Genomic DNA, 17,767 nt, shown 5'->3' with positions numbered 1-17,767 from the left:
ACTAACCTAGAGTACTCCTGTAATGCTGGAGTACCTTCTAAAAATGACCCTCTAATTACTTTAACTCATCTGTGATTACACATGATTTGTCAAATTAGCTACAAATCAAAAACTAAACTCCTCCAACTTCATTATATAACGGTCACTCTGGTAATGAGAGAACCCTGCCTTCTGTCCAAGTGGTGCAGCTGTTGCCCTTAGAAAGGAAATGTTGATCCAGATGGAAAAACATCGCAATTTAAAAGAAGAAATCATTAGAAAGTTACACCCAAATTTTACACTTTCAGAATAATCAGAACCAACTAGTTTGTCTTCAAAATAACCTTAGCTCGGTTTCACAAATATTTCCAATATTGTATTAAAATTGCTCATGAGCAATAGCTGAAACATTGTGAGTGTGTGTGAGAATGTTGAACATGTCACATGACCCTCGGTTCATAACGTCTAATGTCAGCTTAATGAAGTGTGATACTTTGAGCAAGTTCCCAGAGAGGGGCGGCAAGAAGTCAATGCTTCTCCCATACAAACACAATGAGAGAGAGGAAAAGACGAGATAAAATATCAGTGCAGGGAAATGAAAAAATGGAATCTAGAATTTGGTATGCAGATCAAGTTTTAAACCCCCCAAAAATCCTGAATGATAGTTTTGTAAAACCTCTAAAGGAAGTACTCTGAGGAAGTACTGCTGCACATGAAACTCCTCATTCTACATCTGTCTCCCACTCTGTTAACACACACTTCAGACCAACAAGTCAGTCATAGAAAACTGAAAATCAGACCCTTCAAACTTCCCGACTTGTCTGACTCCCTGTCCCAAGCTTACCTTGTTCATTTTCCCGCTCATCATGTCCCCTAGTTTTAGACGCAGCGCCTCATTCCCAGTGAAGCCATCTACAACATGCCCTGCTACAGACTGTGTGAGGTAACTTGTTTTCTTTGCTCTGGTCCTCCCTGGGATCTGGGACTGCGAGGTGGAGCTAAATCCATGTGTGGAGTACTATTACTGTGAGCTAAAAGCCTGATTGGTCGCTTCCAGGAGGAGCGTTAGGGTCCGGATTTCAGATTGGCTGAATTGTCCAACAATACGGTTTCAAGCCTTCAAGCCCTATAAGGTGATTTATATTCATAATGTTTTGTGATTCAAATTAAAAAATGAAACCTATTTAACTCACAACTTTGAATTTCAGATACACAGATACCGTGTTTATAAGAGAAAGTATTAAAATCATTTGGTAAAAATAGAAAAAATTAATAATAATAAAATAAAGATTTTCTGCCTCGTGTTCCTACAACGGCATGTTAGGGCCATTGTAGATAGCAAACAAAGGAATGCTATTCTGCCAAAAAACTCAGAAATTTTGAGATTAATCTCAGATATTTTCTAGAAAAAAACTGGAAATTTCTGAGTGTCAAAAGTTAAACATTTTCAACTTTTGAAACTCAGAAATGTCTAAGTGTTTTTTTTTTTCTAGAAAATCTCTGAGATTATTTAAAAAATTAAAAAAAATTCTGTTGGAAATTTACTCCTAATTTTTTTTCTATCTGCAATGTCCCTAATACACCTTTGTATGTTACAGCCAGTGGCTGAAGGTGGTTCCAGACTTGCAAGATTTCTTATCTGAAAAGGAATTTGTAACAAAAGCAGGTAATTGCAAAGTTGGAAACATCTTAACTTTTCATTCGGCTCTTGGAATTTCTAACATTTTAGAAATTTAAAGTACATCTTTTACTTTAAACACATGTAGAGGCCTTTATCATAACAGGCCTGAAGTTCATGATTTTGGAGGAAATATATTTGTAAAATATATTTACAAATATATTTTAGTGCACAGTTTTAGTGCTGTGGTACTTTATATAACCAGACTGAAACTGATCATATACGCAATTATCTTCTGAAAAACTTCACAGCTGTATATTTAAAAAATAGTATTTCACTTTGTGGTCACATCTCTGTCTGATTTAATGTTTGTTTGTTTGCTGATAACGTTTTTGTTAATTAATGGTTTGAATTTGAGTCATAATCATACGCTGTTTGCCTTTCACAGTGAGGATTATTGTGACTACATGTTCAATATATTACGTTTTCATTATATTTATCAGTTTATCAACTTATTAACAATATTAATGTTATGGAGCATTATAGATCTAAACTTTGAGAAAATCTTTTTATGCAACTCTATTTTGTTTTTTTTTTTGCTCTGTAAAAAGTTCTCTGTAGTCCGTTCTATGCATAAACATCCCAGCAGAGGCAGCAATGCTTCACTGTGGGTCAGTAGCATATCCTAGTGGTGAAATAGAAAATTGCAACATAAATTTTTTTTTTTAGTAATTTATCACCTTTATCCAGCTTTTATTTAGAACTTCTTTGCATCCAAGAGCTTGAACTCTTTAACTGAATCTTTTAAACTCTGACTTTTTAGATTTTGCTTTGTTTGAAAACTGAGCTAATCTTTCCAAGTTTTTTTTTCTGCAATAGTAAAAGCATTTATTTTTTTAATGCATAATTCAATATAATTAAAGCAAAAAAGTGCTTATGGTCAACAATACTTTATACTCATGGATAAATGCACATACATTCCTTTCAAGTTGCCCGTCTCTAACTGTAAGCTCTTAATATTCTCCAGTCTGAGACTTTTGTCTGCTGCTACAGTCTCTTAGTCACTTCCATATGTGTTGCACTCATGAGAAGGCTGCACAGTATAGTAGTTCCAAATGGGAGTTTGAGTTATGACATGTGTAGTAAGCCCCCCTTGACCCCCACTTACCAAAAAGCATGTGCAGTAATGCACGCCGTTTTTTCTTCTCAAAGATTTCCAGTTCATGACGGAAAAATGGAGACCTACAGAGCCCTGCTAAAGGTTTCATATGCCTGAAACTTGTACACATTTCTTCATATCAAAAGCACAAGCTTTACTGTATATTGTTGGGATTTTTTGTATCAAAAGGACACAGAGTAACACTTAAATGTGCAACAAGAGAAAATATTTTACAAGTATATACACTATATCGGTAGTGTGGTGGCCATTTGCATTAAGCCCCCTTTATTCTGATACCACAAAATAAAATCCAATGCAACCACTGGTCGTTAGAGGTCACTTGTTTGTCAATAGGCCTCAGAGGTTTGTTAATAAGAATGAAAAGTAACAAAGACAGAAGAACAACACAACAGACAGGACAGGGAGGATGTTGTGGAGAAGATTAAAGCATGTCTGGATTCTTAAAATAATGTCTAAACCTACATGGCCCTGTGTAAAAAATAAAATGAAATAAAATAAAAAAAAGTGATTGCCACCTGGTTGGGAATGGTTGGGAAACCCTGAGCAGCAACAACTCCCATCAAGCATTTGCAATAACTTGCAGAGAGTCTTTTCCAGCTGTGGAGGAATTCTGGCTCAGTCATCTTTGCAGAATTGTTGTAGTTCATCCATGTTGAATGATTTAACATGAACAGCCTTTTTAATCTCATGCCACAGCATATTGCTAGAATTCAGGTCAAGACTTTGACTACCCCACTCCAAAGTCTTAATTTAGTTTTTCTTCAGCCATCCAGATGTGGACTTGCATGTGTGCTCTGGATAATTGACCTGCTTCAGAACACAAGTTGGTTTCAACTCTTTCAGAATGTTTAGTGGAATTCATGGTTCCACTGATCACAGCATGACTTCCAGGTCCTGAAGCAGTAAAGCAGCCCAGCCCACCATACTACCACCACCATGTTTTACTGTTGGTATGATGTTTTTTCTAGTGCTACTGTTATGCCAAATGGGACACAGACCTTCCAAAGAGTTCAGATTTTGCCTTGTCAGTCCACAGAATGTTTTCACACCACTGTATCCCTCCAGCACTGTGCTGTAAGAAACAGGGGTTGGACAATGAAACTGAAACTGGTTTTAGACCACAATAACTTATTAGTATGGTGTAGGGCCTCCTTTTGCGGCCAATACAGCGTCAATTCGTCTTGGGAATGACATATACAAGTCCTGCACAGTGGTCAGAGGGATTTTAAGCCATTTTTCTTGCAGGATAGTGGCCAGGTCACGACGTGATGCTGGTGGAGGAAAATGTTTCCTGACTTGCTCCTCCAAAACACCCCAAAGTGGCTCAATAATATTTAGATCTGGTGACTGTGCAGGCCATGGGAGATGTTCAACTTCACTTTCATGTTCATCAAACCAATCTTTCACCAGTCTTGCTGTGTGTATTGGTGCATTGTCATCCTGATACACGGCACCACCTTCAGGATACAATGTTTGAACCATTGGATGCACATGGTCCTCCAGAATGGTTCGGTAGTCCTTGGCAGTGACGCGCCCATCTAGCACAAGTATGGGGCCAAGGGAATGCCACGATATGGCAGCCCAAACCATCACTGATCCACCCCCATGCTTCACTCTGGGCATGCAACAGTCTGGGTGGTACGTTTCTTTGGGGCTTCTCCACACCGTAACTCTCCCGGATGTGGGGAAAACAGTAAAGGTGGACTCATCAGAGAACAATACATGTTTCACATTGTCCACAGCCCAAGATTTGCGCTCCTTACACCATTGAAACCGACGTTTGGCATTGGCACGAGTGACCAAAGGTTTGGCTATAGCAGCCCGGCCGTGTATATTGACCCTGTGGAGCTCCCGACGGACAGTTTTGGTGGAAACAGGAGAGTTGAGGTGCACATTTAATTCTGCTGTGATTTGGGCAGCCGTGGTTTTATGTTTTTTGGATACAATCCGGGTTAGCACCCGAACATCCCTTTCAGACAGCTTCCTCTTGCGTCCACAGTTAATCCTGTTGGATGTGGTTCGTCCTTCTTGGTGGTATGCTGACATAACCCTGGATACCGTGGCTCTTGATACATCACAAAGACTTGCTGTCTTGGTCACAGATGCGCCAGCAAGACGTGCACCAACAATTTGTCCTCTTTTGAACTCTGGTATGTCACCCATAATGTTGTGTGCATTGCAATATTTTGAGCAAAACTGGGCTCTTGCCCTGCTAATTGGACCTTCACACTCTGCTCTTATTGGTTCAATGTGCAATTAATGAAGATTGGCCACCAGGCTGGTCCAATTTAGCCATGAAACCTCCCACACTAAAATGAGAGGTGTTTCAGTTTCATTGTCCAACCCCTGAATATTTCTGTATTAACAGTGAAAAACAGTAAAATTGACAGGAAAAATTCTTAAACTATGAAACAATTTAAAAACATTAATTTGATGTGAAATTAAATGGTAATTTGCACATATCACATTTGTACATTTATTTTATAGGTTGTTATAGCAAAACATTTTCATTTAACTGTGAATTCCGTAATCACAATGCTATCTAACCATAAAAGAATTTTTTTTTTTTACTGTGGAATCTACTTTTTTCTTTCTATACAGTATGCTTTCTCGGTCAGTCACACTGAATCCCCACAAAATGCATTTCAAATTGTGGCTCTATTGTGGCAGAATGTGTATAAAGTTCAGTTGGTATGCATGAACAGAAATAACCAGGGAGGAGGAGTGGATAAAGAGGTGAAAAAAGGTGGACTAACAAAAAACGAGGGGATCAAGTGAGACAGGAAGTCGGTGCTTGGTCTGGAATGAGGGGTTAACTTGTGGGTAAAGTGGGGGAGGGTCATTTGGGAAGAAAGTTATGGTTACTGTGTATGGAACGGGGTCCGGGATAATAAATTTAGACATTTTGTACTCTTGGTAAACACCCAGACTGAATCATGAATCTAAATGTCACTGCACAGCAAATGGTCCCTTCTGACAACAAACTGCGAGGTATTCCGTGTTGCTTGACAAATTATAGGGAACAACAGGTGGGCCTCTGCTCTGTCTGCAAGACGGAATTTACTGTCCAGAGGAAAAGGAAGGCCTTGGACCCCTCTTGGAGGTAAATGGGAAAGAGTTGAACAGAGAAGGAACCCCTGGCCAAGAGGAAATGAGGCTGGAAAGGGTGGGTCGAGACAGGGGCAGGGGGCTTTGTAGCTTGACAATGATGGATTGTACAACACAGCACTAAGCCAAAACCTGATCAGGTACAGCTGTTTAAATGTGCAAAAAACCTGAGGAAGAGCACATAAGACACAGAAAGGATACCACTGAGCACTTGTTCGCATTTGATAAAATCCTCTCTGTGAAGACCTCGGTGGGTCCAGCTCAACATTTTTGCGTGTCAGAGAAGAAAATATTTTTGGTGCATAGTTTCCCGGGAGAGGGTGTTTCTTTTCAGGGCGGAGCTGGGATTTGTTGGAGACGTACTGAGGGAGGAAATGGTTTGTGTCTTTCCCCCTCTTTTCCCTCGATCAGCTTTCATCTGTGTGACTGCTACATGAAAACAAGCAGCATTCCTCAAATACATCTTGGAGTTTGGGACAGATCTTTGTTTGCAAGCCACAGGAATCCAGGCTACGACAGTCTTCCCAAAGGCCTGGGCTTTATTGGGGGAATTTACCTCCTTTTTTTCTTCCCACACATCAAGGAGTGTCAGGGTTACATCTATTTTCATTCGGTTCAGTTCTTTGCCATTCATAGGGGACGGGGCGTGTGTCTGTATTTAAGTCTCACTGGTCACTGTTCCTTCCTCTGACGGGTGTGTGTTTGCTGTGAATGCTTGTGGCTAAAGGCGCCTATATTCGTCATCTAAACTTAATCTTGAAAATAAATTACAGGAGAACAAAAAATATATATATAATTCCTGACACACAGCCAGGTTTCTATATGACTTGAAAGTTAACAGCATGTGCAAGTAAAGGCAAAAGAGTATGTGTGCAGTTTTAAGTTCCTGCTTACTAGAAGAATCAACAAACATTTTATGTAAAAATATCACCCTGTTTCAGATTATGAAATTTGAGTATGTGTTTCTGATGCAAAACGAACCTCATCAAATCTCATCTCATCAAATACATAATGATCATGATATGACCAAAAAATGTCTTTCTAATGAGAATGTATCAAATGGATTTATTTACTGGTAATACTGAAAACTTGTGTCATAAGTTTTCAATATGGATGACAAATATCCATATTGAAATATGAATATGCAGAATATATGAATCTGCTTGTCAGCAACAATAAGGAGTGTAGAACACATTTGGAACCAGGGTTGGTCAACAATTTAAATCTTATCTTCACAAGATGGACCAACCCAAAGTCAGCAGCCAGACCATTGAGGTGTTATCTCAAAAAGCATTTTTTAAGAAGTTTTTTTTGCTAAAAAACCTCTTAAAAATGCTTTTGTTTACTATGTTTCCTTTTGTCACCTGTCAGTACAAAACATCTGCTGATCTCCACAGATATGATTGTGCTAGAATGGAAACTTCTCTCTGCCAATGATCCTTCAACATGTTTGCTCAATATACAGAGCTGCTTCTACAGCTATTTTTTTCTCGGTGTCAGTATTTGTGTTTCCATTAACCATAGAAATGCGAAAATTTAAATCGTAATAAATTTGCTTAATGGAAAGATGCCAATTTCTTTAAAAAAAGTCATGTTTTTCGATAAGTTTTTGCGTTGGGATGAGGTGGTTTTTTTGGCCATATCGTAACAGATGTACTTCACTTAACTGCAATGGAAACACTTTGAATTATACAAGTTGCGTGATCAACAGTCGGCTATTACTAAGGGAGAAAATCACGAAGAAGACAATAGGAAGGAGTAGGATGATTTTTTTTTTCCTACAACAGTGTGCAGCTGGCTCTACCAGAGCTCTCACAGCATCACACAATTTATAAAAAGTTGTGTTATTCCAAAGTGTTGAATCCATCGCTTTTCTATAAAATTGCCGACTGCAATTTCCCCAAAATGACGCTCGTGTAGCCGCTCCCAAGTACAAAGGGTTTGTCACTGCAATGTCTGAATAAGACGCCGACTTCTCCGCTGATGGTTGAGAGATGAGCGCTAACGCCATGGCTGAATTGTGAATATATCTCATGTAACTGTTTGCTGTTGCCAGGATTTTTAATAACTTATGTGAACAAACTTATTCACTTGTGATTTAAATGTATTTTTTTAATTTAATGGAAACACTGCAATTGCAATATTGCAATAAAGGATGTTAATTATACTTTAAAATAACCCTGCAAAATAACTCAGAAATTGCAGTTTTAAATGCTGAAATATTTAATAAGAAATCAATAGATATTTTTCAGGATTGATCAAAGTTCAACATACAAATATTAAGAATTGAATGGTGTTTCAAACAAACTTAAGCTGTTAGGCATTAGTCTAAATTGATCAGGCTTAGGACCATGATGAAAACCTTTTCAGAATATTCCATTCAAGTGTGTCTGAAATTTAAATTAAATTCCCAGAACCCACACTTAAAACTTCCTGACTTCAAGGAACATTCTGACTTTAGGAAGTTCTAACCTTCTGCCATCATACATACAGTATCTACACTAGGGAAACTGACAACTCTCCTAGTTAGTGTTACAGTGAAAGCTTTAGAACAAAGCTGCAGGCACACTGCTCTCCTTCCTCTGCCAAATGAAGTTGGCAGACTAACTTCTGTATTTATGTTTGACTTGCACGTGAGTCCGCTAATGACTCTCAGACTTGTGCCCTTTGGAGCACAAGTCAGATGTCTGCTTGCCTGTAAAAATGTAACTCTCAGATCAACAGAGAGTTAATAAAAAGAAGTCATAGCTAGTGAGTGTTGAGGACGAAACCCAAAATGTGACTGTTTTCAATCTGTTTTCCAAAACTCAGAACACTTAGACCCGAACATGTATCCCCTCTGATCTATGTGGACCTTTTTTTTTTTTTTTTTAAATATTATGCTGGTTCTGTTGGACCTCAGTGCAGCTTTTGACACTGTTGACCATGACATATTACTGAACCGACTGGAGAGTTGGGTCGGACTCTCCGGTCCAGTGCTTAACTGGTTTGAATCTTACATAAAGAACAGGGATTTCTTTGTTTCAATTGAAAACTTTTCATCAAAGAGGTCAAAGGTCACATGTGGGGTACCCCAAGGTTCAATCCTAGGACCCCTTTTATTCAATATTTATATGCTCCCACTAGCTCAGGTTATAACAGGAAATAATATTAGCTACCATAACTATGCAGATGACACACAGCTCTACATTACGATGTCACCAGGTGACTCAGAGCCCATCCAATCACTGAACAGATGCTTAGAACAGATAAATGTGTGGATGTGCCAAAACTTTCTCCAGCTGAACAGAAACAAAACTGAAGTTATTATTTTTGGACCTAAAGAGGAACGATCTAGAGTCAATGCACAGCTTCAGTTATTACCACTGAAAACCAGCGATCAGGCCTGAAACCTGGGAGTAGTGATGGACTCTGACCTGAACCTCCAGAGCCACATAAAGACAGTTACAAAGTCGGCCTTCTATCACCTGAAGAACATTTCCAGGATTAAAGGACTAATGTCTCAGCAAGATCTAGAGAAACTCATCCATGCGTTCATCTTCAGTGGTATTGATTATTGCAACAGCGTCTTCACAGGTCTGTCCAACAAATCAATCAAACAGCTGCAGCTGATCCAGAATGCTGCTGCTCGCGTTCTCACTAAAACCAGGAAGATAGAGCACATAACACCAGTTTTAAAGTCCCTCCACTGGCTCCCTGTAGCTCAAAGAATAGACTTTAAAATACTGTTGTTAGTTTATAAATCACTGAACGGCTTAGCACCACAATACATTAAAGATCTGCTTTTATTGTATCAACCTTCCAGACCTCTCAGGTCTTCCGGTTCTGGTTCTGCTCTGCATCCCCAGAACCAGAACCAAACGAGGAGAAGCAGCTTTCAGCATCTATGCACCACAAATTTGGAACAAACTTCCAGAAAACTGTAAAACAGCTGAAACACTGACTTCTTTTAAATCTCAACTGAAAACCCACCTGTTTAGAATTGTATTTGAAATGTAATCAATTACAAATTTATTGATGGAACTTGACTTAATGATTGATTCTATGTTGCATTGTGTTTCTGTGTTTGTAATGATGTAAAGCACTTTGAAATGCCTTGCTGCTGAAATGTGCTATACAAATAAAATTTGATTGATTGATTGATTGATGTGTTGTCCAGGCACATTGTGTCATTTTATAGCACAATCAAGAAACTGTTTCCTTCAGTTGCTGTGTGTATCAAATATGACTTAAAATATATTTTACTTCCTAATTTTACTCCCTGAAATTGGACCTCTGTCTCTTTCAAAACTGATACCTCTGTAACTCTGCCTTCAGGAAGTCATCACAACATTGCTCCTCTATTAACCTTTCACAACATTTTTCACTGATTATACCACCTAATGAGAATGAGGTTGTATAATGAGCTCAAATAGTGTGCAGTTCCACCAACTGTTAGCTAATTACTTCTGACTAGTCTGAAGGAGCTGAGTGAGGGAGTCATGGGGAGAGCTGCTGTGTGAATCAGAAGCTTTGAAACTTGGAAATTGCTGCTCCAAGGAAGAGCTTTACACTCATAGGTGGAGCTACATCCCCCAAGGAATCAAGACACTCTTGGTATGTTTTTGATGAAAGAATGATATTACAACAAGCTGTAAAGCTCCAAAAGTCGATTTTACAGGTTACTGTTCTGTTAAAGCTATTGACTCTTGCTGCCATGTGGTGTTCAGATCCAGAATCCAGCTGTAAAAATGTTTTTTTGTTTGTTTATTTTTTTTACTAACGCTCTGCTGCGCAATGGTCCTGGCATAAGGAAGCATAATTGTTGAAAAGAATTCCACAATCAGTTTTCTGATAATGCTACTCACTGGATCTTTATTTCTTCCTGAGGCCTTGTAAACATAAATAAGAATTTAATGTGAGGAACCTATTTATATTCTGTGAGAAACATCTACTTCCCAATATTGTTGGCATGTCTTCAGTTCATTATGCAATCATGTTGAGAAATGTTGTTTTTCTTGTTAGCCCAGAAAGATCTTGGTTTGGTCTACAAATATATACATGTGGTTCGTGCCAGAAAAATACAAACAAATCATCAAGTTCACGTTTCTGAGCAGCAACATGCCTCACGTGTCTTCAAAAACATCAACAAATTATGATTTTAAAAGAATGTATCGTTAGAAAGAAGACCATAAATAGATGCATGTTTGTCTCCTCTTGCTCAGGATAATTTGGATCCGACCAGTTCCCACACCCCTAGTCGTCCGGGTCAGTCACCACAGGATGACGTAGTCCAGAAAGCTTCACATTCCCACACTGCTCTGCATGTGATTCAGAGCCACTGGGACCAAACACACACACAGGCACACACACACGCACACACGTAGAATGTTCATAGTACACGATGAAATGGAGCCATGCTCCAGAGCGTTGTGACTGTGGGTCAGAGGTCGGGGTTCTGAGTGTTCTTATGGTGGCTCCAGGGCAGGCGGCCTGCCTGCCTGTGTTTACATGACGATAGCTTTGCGGCATTGCTATGGTCGCCACAACAGAGCCATTGTAGCTGCGCTGATGTGATGTGATGCCATGATTATCCACATCTTTTAAACAAAGAAAATACATTCTCACATTACTTCAAAAAGTAATGTGAGAATACAAAGGGAATTTTGTATTTTGGAATCTATTCCTCTCCTGTACCTAAATCCTTAAATGTATAGTTCAGTTTTCCTTCTTCCTATAGTTTGAGGTGGCAGAGGTCTGCAGTCCATTCCAACAGCAATTGGGTCAAAGGTGGGGAGCACACCACCAGCACATTAAAGCTGGTGGTGTTACATACAGAAGTATGTAACTTTACATAAAAGTTACATACTTTTATAAAAATATGTAACTTTTATAAAAAAATATATTTACATATTTGTTAAAGCTGTCACTATGTTGTGACACTGTAGTGTGAGACAATCTGTGAAAAGATCAATCTCCTCCACTTACTCCAAGAGATGCTATTGCTGTCTAAAGAAAAGCAAGGCTCCCGGTTAAAAATAACCAATCAGAGCCAGGAGGTGGGTGTTAGTGTTGTCAATCAACGTCATGTACTTTGTGCTAAATGTGCTAACAGTGAAGAAACAACTTGCCATGACAGAGAAACAGTTTAACCGCCGTCATCAGTGGGCATGGTATCTAGCTTGAGCATCCACAACAAGCTCTGCTAGCTGCAGTGTATCAAAGAGCAAGAATAGGATCTCCTTAAAGAGGCCCTAATTCAAGACATCAAATTGCAAAGTCAAATTTCTTTTTAAATGAGTAGTGTTTGGCATATACAGCATTTTTACAACAACTGAAGGTAACCGTTTCTTGATTATGCTATAAAATGACACGATGTGCATGAAAAATACTTAATATTGCCCCTTTTAAAGATTACAAAGCAGGACTGAAGACTAGAGCCTAGTATGAGATGAATAGTGAATTGAAAGTAATTTTGAGCTCATTAGCATACTAAAACCAGGTGAGACATGGCAAGTAAAACTGAAGAGTACTTAAAAAGATAATTACTAATCTACAACCAGGTCAAACCAGGTGGGACATAGCTAAAATAGGACTAGATGTGAGATCATTGACATTTTTAGCTCATATTTTATTAACTCATTTAATTGAGCCAAATCCTTTAATTACTCATTGCTGTGTTTGTAATATTTTGTTTTTATCAAACTCTCTGTCTTGTAAATGTGATCTTAGATTTCAATGAGACAGCCCCGCATAAATTAAGGTTAAATAAAACAATTTTAAAATAGAACCAAATGAAACAATTTTTAGTATCGAGCAGCGTAACAGAGAACACCGTGAACTACTATCAGGTGGGAAATGATTATCAAAATAATGTCAAGTAGGAATATGCTATGCTGTATACAATAGAAATTAAATTTGGCCTACGATAGAGATCTGCACTCTGCTGGCTAACCACGGCAATGTTTGTTGATGACGTAACCATCTGGAATCAAAACAGAGCATGCAGGAAGCAACATGGCTGAGAGTACAAGGGAAGAGCGCATTAAAAAGGCAGATGTGAAAACATCAATTATCTGGACCTGGTTCATGTTTAACCTCCCACAGTCTTAGCACGATGCTCAGGAGGAGCGCTGCATATGTCACGGTCAGACAGCGGGGAAGCGATTTGTAAAAACCTTACAACGATGTAGTTAACTGAATAGCAGCAATGCTGCTGACTACAAGTTCCAGTCACAATACCGGGAATTAAAAGCAGGATTTAATGCAGACATCCATTATTGTGTTCTATATAGAGATATATTTTTTATTTCTTTATTTAACTTTTATTAAACCACTTAATCATTGTTATGCTGCTGCCCAAGATTACCAGGTCTCACTTAAAATTTGATTTCTTTTTAAGGAAGACTTGGTAATGATAGGCAGCAACATAAAACAAAAGTTACAAACAAATAACATCAATCAAAACGAGTTTTTCTTTCCTCCCATCCAGGGGGTCTTTTGTGGGCTCTAGTGTCCCTTATATGAAAGTAGGCTGACAGGAAAGGGGGAAGGAGAGGAGAGGGGGGAAGACGTGGTAAATGTCGCCGGGTCCGGGAATCGTACCCGTGACGGCCGCGTCGAGGACTCAAGGCCTCCAAACGTCCCCTACGCCACCACAGCACACCCCGATGAAAATGAGTGTTAATACAAATATTATATAATATAATATTCCACTCAATTAGTATGGGATTTTGTTTCCCTTTCTATTGTAAGTTATATACAAACTGTATTGTGATACACATTGTTACTGCCACCCATGGTAATAAACAGTACAGACCAAAAGTTTGGACACACCTATGTGTCCAAACTTTTGGTCTGTACTGTATATCGTAATATGAATTTTATGCCATATCGCACATCCCTAATGCCAAGTGTGAGAAAGTTATTTATTTCAGGTGCGAAATAAGTAAATGAGAACCAGGTGTGAGCCAAAAACAGAAGAAATGACAACAAGCTTGTGGACAGAAACTGGATACATCACAATATTAGCCCTTAAATATAAACCTCCAAGATGATCCTAATAACAAATACAGAACAATACAACTGCAGTCATATATTGAGCAATAACAATCCTGAAACACAAATCCCAGAGATTTTGACAATATCTACACAGTATCCTCAGGATTCCTCAGCCATGTGCTACAAATGGCAGAAATAACATGCTTTTTCAAGTCTTAAATCAGAGTGTAAGCAAATCTCAAAAGTAGCAGACTATAGCATGTGAGGCCTTATGGTGCAAAACATAAACATGCCTGTGAAGATCTAAATAAAGTCTCATCCTACACACACGCACACACACCTAGTCCGCATACCAACCTTAGTGAGCCTCATCCTGACGCTGTCACTCCTCTCCAGACTCCTTCTCTTCAGAGACGAACTTTGGACCACCGGCACCGGCTGCACCTCTCCCTCCCCACACCAATCCGAGCTCAGGACACAACCCATATAGGTGGTCGAGGTCCGGGAGTCTCTCTCTCTCTTCTCTCCGTCTGTTCACCCTGCAAGTCTTCTTCTCCACCTCCGTCCTCCTGGGCAGCTGTTTTTGTCAGTTGGAGAGGAGGAGATCGAGGCCCTTCCCCTTTTCCTGGCTCTCGCTCTGGAGTATACACTTTCTCTGCCCTTCTCTACAACTTTTACCAAAACACTCTTTTAAAAACACCTCGCTGCTTGCTACCTCAAGGATCCCCCAACTTTGTGTCGTAAAACATGACTTTAGTTGGTTGGCCTCCTCCTTTTCTCCTTACATCCCTGGTTCCTCTTTCAAAGCATCAAAACTCAGATTCACAAACTCATCCTGCGCTTCCTTCGTCTCCGTCTCCTTTCCCGATTCCCCCATCCTGAAGACAACGTGCGTCTCTCCTATTCCCCCCTCCGTCTCACTCTCCTCCTGCGTCTGCCCCTTCTGCTACGGTTGCCTCACTCTTACATATACAATTACTTCTCTGTTCTCACCTCCCCACCCATCTCTCCTCCTCAGCTCCCCTCTGTTTCCTGCTCCCAGATACATGCAGTCACTCCTTAGCCCCAGCAACAACACATTGTTGGTATTGTGCGGGGGACGACCAAGAAAAACTCGGCAGCTGTTGGGATGCTGCGGCAGGATCCAGTGACTCAGGGTGGACTGAGGGCCTCTCTTGTTTACCCTGCAGTGGTCTCTTTGTTGCAGACAGAAAATGACTTTCTTGTCCCGAAGATTACCCACCTATTCAGTGAAATAACGTAAATGTTATGAGATGGGGATGCCATGTGCGCCTTTGACTTTTTCTTTTTCTTTTTTTTGAAAAGGTAGGTATGTTCACAAATTACGTTCATTACGTAAGTGTGAAAATTGTTTTTGCTCCTCACAAGCTCTTTTCTGTTGTTTATTGCTCTTCCCTCGAGTGTTCTGGCTAGTACGCAAGAGCTCGTAAGGCTTGGAAGTAAGAGACTGGTACCCCTTAAAAGGCAAATTCTTGATGGTCCTCCAAAATCCTCCTCCTTTTTCTCCTCCTCTTTCTCATAAGTTGGATTGACTTTCTACATCTCCCCTCTTTCTCCCGTTGTTTTCCTTTCGCTCAATGTTCCCCCCATGCCTTTCTTTCCTGCGTTCAGACAGAACACCAATGCATGCCCACCTAAAGTCAGCCCATCATATCCAACCCTTTACATTGTATCTTGTACTCATACACTGGGCCATCCTTTGGTTGACACACTTATTTTGCTTTCCTTCAATCCCTCATTTTTCTGTGCATTTCGGTTTCACCATCAGCAGCTCAGGCTGCAGATGGTGTTTACAACAAGCCCCCTCCTGGTTTTACTTGCCATGAAATTAACTCCTTCTAATCAACCCCTGCCAGTTTCAAAAGGATTTTCTCCAACTTACACATGGTGGTACATGCAGCTATATATATAAAAATAAACCCTTAAAGTTTAAACAAATGTTCCTCGTGAAATTGCATGGGAAGCAACGTCATGAACATGTAGTTGTGAATGAGTCTCTTGCGTCACTCTGGCTGGATGTGTTACCACTCTTATCAAGAATGAAAGAGCTCATTTGATTGGTGTCCAGGCTAAGCGTCTTAACTTTAAAACAAATGCCATGAGTTTCAAATAGGATTGAAACTCGTGGCGTTTTACATCCCTGTTCCAATGGGATGTAAATTTCACTAAGTTTTCCAGAAAACTTAGTGAAAACCCACTTTATCCAAGCCTGATAAAAGCACTCTCTAATTTGTACAGTGGGTATGGGCTCCCTTCTGTCTACAGAAACGATTGCTTCCTAGATATGTGGACTTTGTTGAAGTTTGAAATTCTACCTAATCGCTAACATTTGACCTTGATGTAAGTAATGTGTCAGTTCAATGCTATGAAGATTACCAGAAATTGTCTGCAGTATAAACAACCATCCTCCACTTCCACTGGGAAAAAATCCAGCTCAGTGGGAGAAAGCCCAGACAGTGCACTGAAGGGAGATGAGAATCGGGCAGAATTACACAGGAAGGCAATGGTCAGGCTAACTTTATACACTCCAAAACCAGTTTTGATGTGTTTGGGATCATTATTTTGTCGGAACACTGAATAGGCTCTACACACAGGAAACGACGACTAAGAGCAGTAGGTGAAAGTTTGAACCCAGTACATGGGATGCAATAATGGCAATGGGGGCAGCAACAAAAGCTGAACATTTCTCAACTTTCTTGTCGCATCGCATGTGTACATCTACATGTATGAGCTCGAAATTTCACATGCACAAATTTCGCCCGTGGCTTGGCTGGAGGGAAGCAAGTGATTATAACATAGGAAATGAATGGGGAAAGAGGGATGTCACTTCCCGTGCATCAAGCCCTTAAGCTTTTTCAGACTTCAACTATCTGACCAAATCTGTCAGAACAAAGTGGTTAGGATGTGTTTGAAAAGGATCAGAAACCATTAAGGCTGAAACCTGAACTGAAAGATATTGTCCATGTCCAAAGTACTTTAGAAGTTAACTTAGAAAAGTTTAAAGTGTCCATGTCAAGCCACTCTGAAATAATCCCCAGATCCGAAGCCTTCAGGTGGGACTATTTACATCTACAAACAAGGTAATATCCTCTGGAGAAAGTTTTATTGTATAGTGAAACTACATTTGAGCTGCTCAACAACAATGGCAAGATGTATATAATTGTTTGGTCTTGAAGGTTCCAATTTTCAGTCTTGAAACCTGAGAACACTAAAACAAATGTCAAGGATGGCGGTGGCATTATGCTGAAGATCAGTTTTGTTCCCAGTGGTACTATTGGATTGCACAAATAAAACTTATTTTAAACAACTGTTCCAATGGGATGTAAATTCCAGACCTCAAAATTTGCTTGAAGCAAAGCTAACTGAACCCCAACCTGAATCTGACAGAAAATACAGGAGTTACTGTTAATAAGGGGGGTCTATGTCAGGAAACCATTTTAATTCCTGATGAGATCATATATTGTGTTGGTATTATGCCAAGACCTTGTTATGGCCTGTTTGCAAGGCGAACATGGAGTCGATTAGTAAAGATTTTTTACCAAAATTAGATTTTTGCACTTGATTCTTGTCATGAAAAGTTGTTTAAGTTGTATCTTTGGTGCTAATTCTTCCCTGAAATCCTTACAAGTACTATTGTGACATTGTTACCCCCAAACTAGATCTGACAACTGTATCATGGGGTACAAAAAGAAAAAAGATTTTTATATTTTGTCATTCAAACAAAAAATTGCAGAATTCTTCGCACTCTATAGCAGACTTGGTAGAAATTTCCTTAAGTCTGGGTCAGTCAGTCAGTTGCTGGTTTTGACAGGGAAGAAAAAAAGGAAGAGAAAAGAAGGAAAAGATCTGAGAAGATCAGCAAATTCCTTATATGGTGAGAG

The 17,767-nt window shown here is 39.6% G+C and overlaps 1 protein-coding gene and 1 long non-coding RNA gene across 6 annotated transcripts in view; both read right to left on the bottom strand.

Annotated features, from left to right (window-relative positions):
* Positions 1 to 14,813, bottom strand: part of tns2a (tensin 2a) — a 72,674-nt gene extending 57,861 nt beyond the window's left edge. For 4 of the 5 annotated variants that reach the window (XM_032563477.1, XM_032563494.1, XM_032563485.1 and 1 more), the window contains exon 1: positions 14,223 to 14,813. In XM_032563477.1, coding sequence (XP_032419368.1) covers positions 14,223 to 14,351 — 129 coding nt within the window. In that variant the 5' untranslated portion in view covers positions 14,352 to 14,813. Of the gene's footprint in view, positions 1 to 823; positions 955 to 14,222 lie in introns of those variants that run through there. The other variant, XM_032563501.1, reaches the window with a different exon arrangement.
* Positions 1 to 17,767, bottom strand: part of LOC116720590 (uncharacterized) — a 957,300-nt gene that overhangs the window by 299,661 nt on the left and 639,872 nt on the right. The window lies entirely within an intron of this gene.

The sequence above is a fragment of the Xiphophorus hellerii genome, chromosome 1, assembly GCF_003331165.1.
Source record: "Xiphophorus hellerii strain 12219 chromosome 1, Xiphophorus_hellerii-4.1, whole genome shotgun sequence".
Classification (NCBI taxonomy): domain Eukaryota; kingdom Metazoa; phylum Chordata; class Actinopteri; order Cyprinodontiformes; family Poeciliidae; genus Xiphophorus; species Xiphophorus hellerii.
Note: the sequence above shows the minus strand (reverse complement) of the source record. Positions and strands in the feature narration are given on the sequence as shown.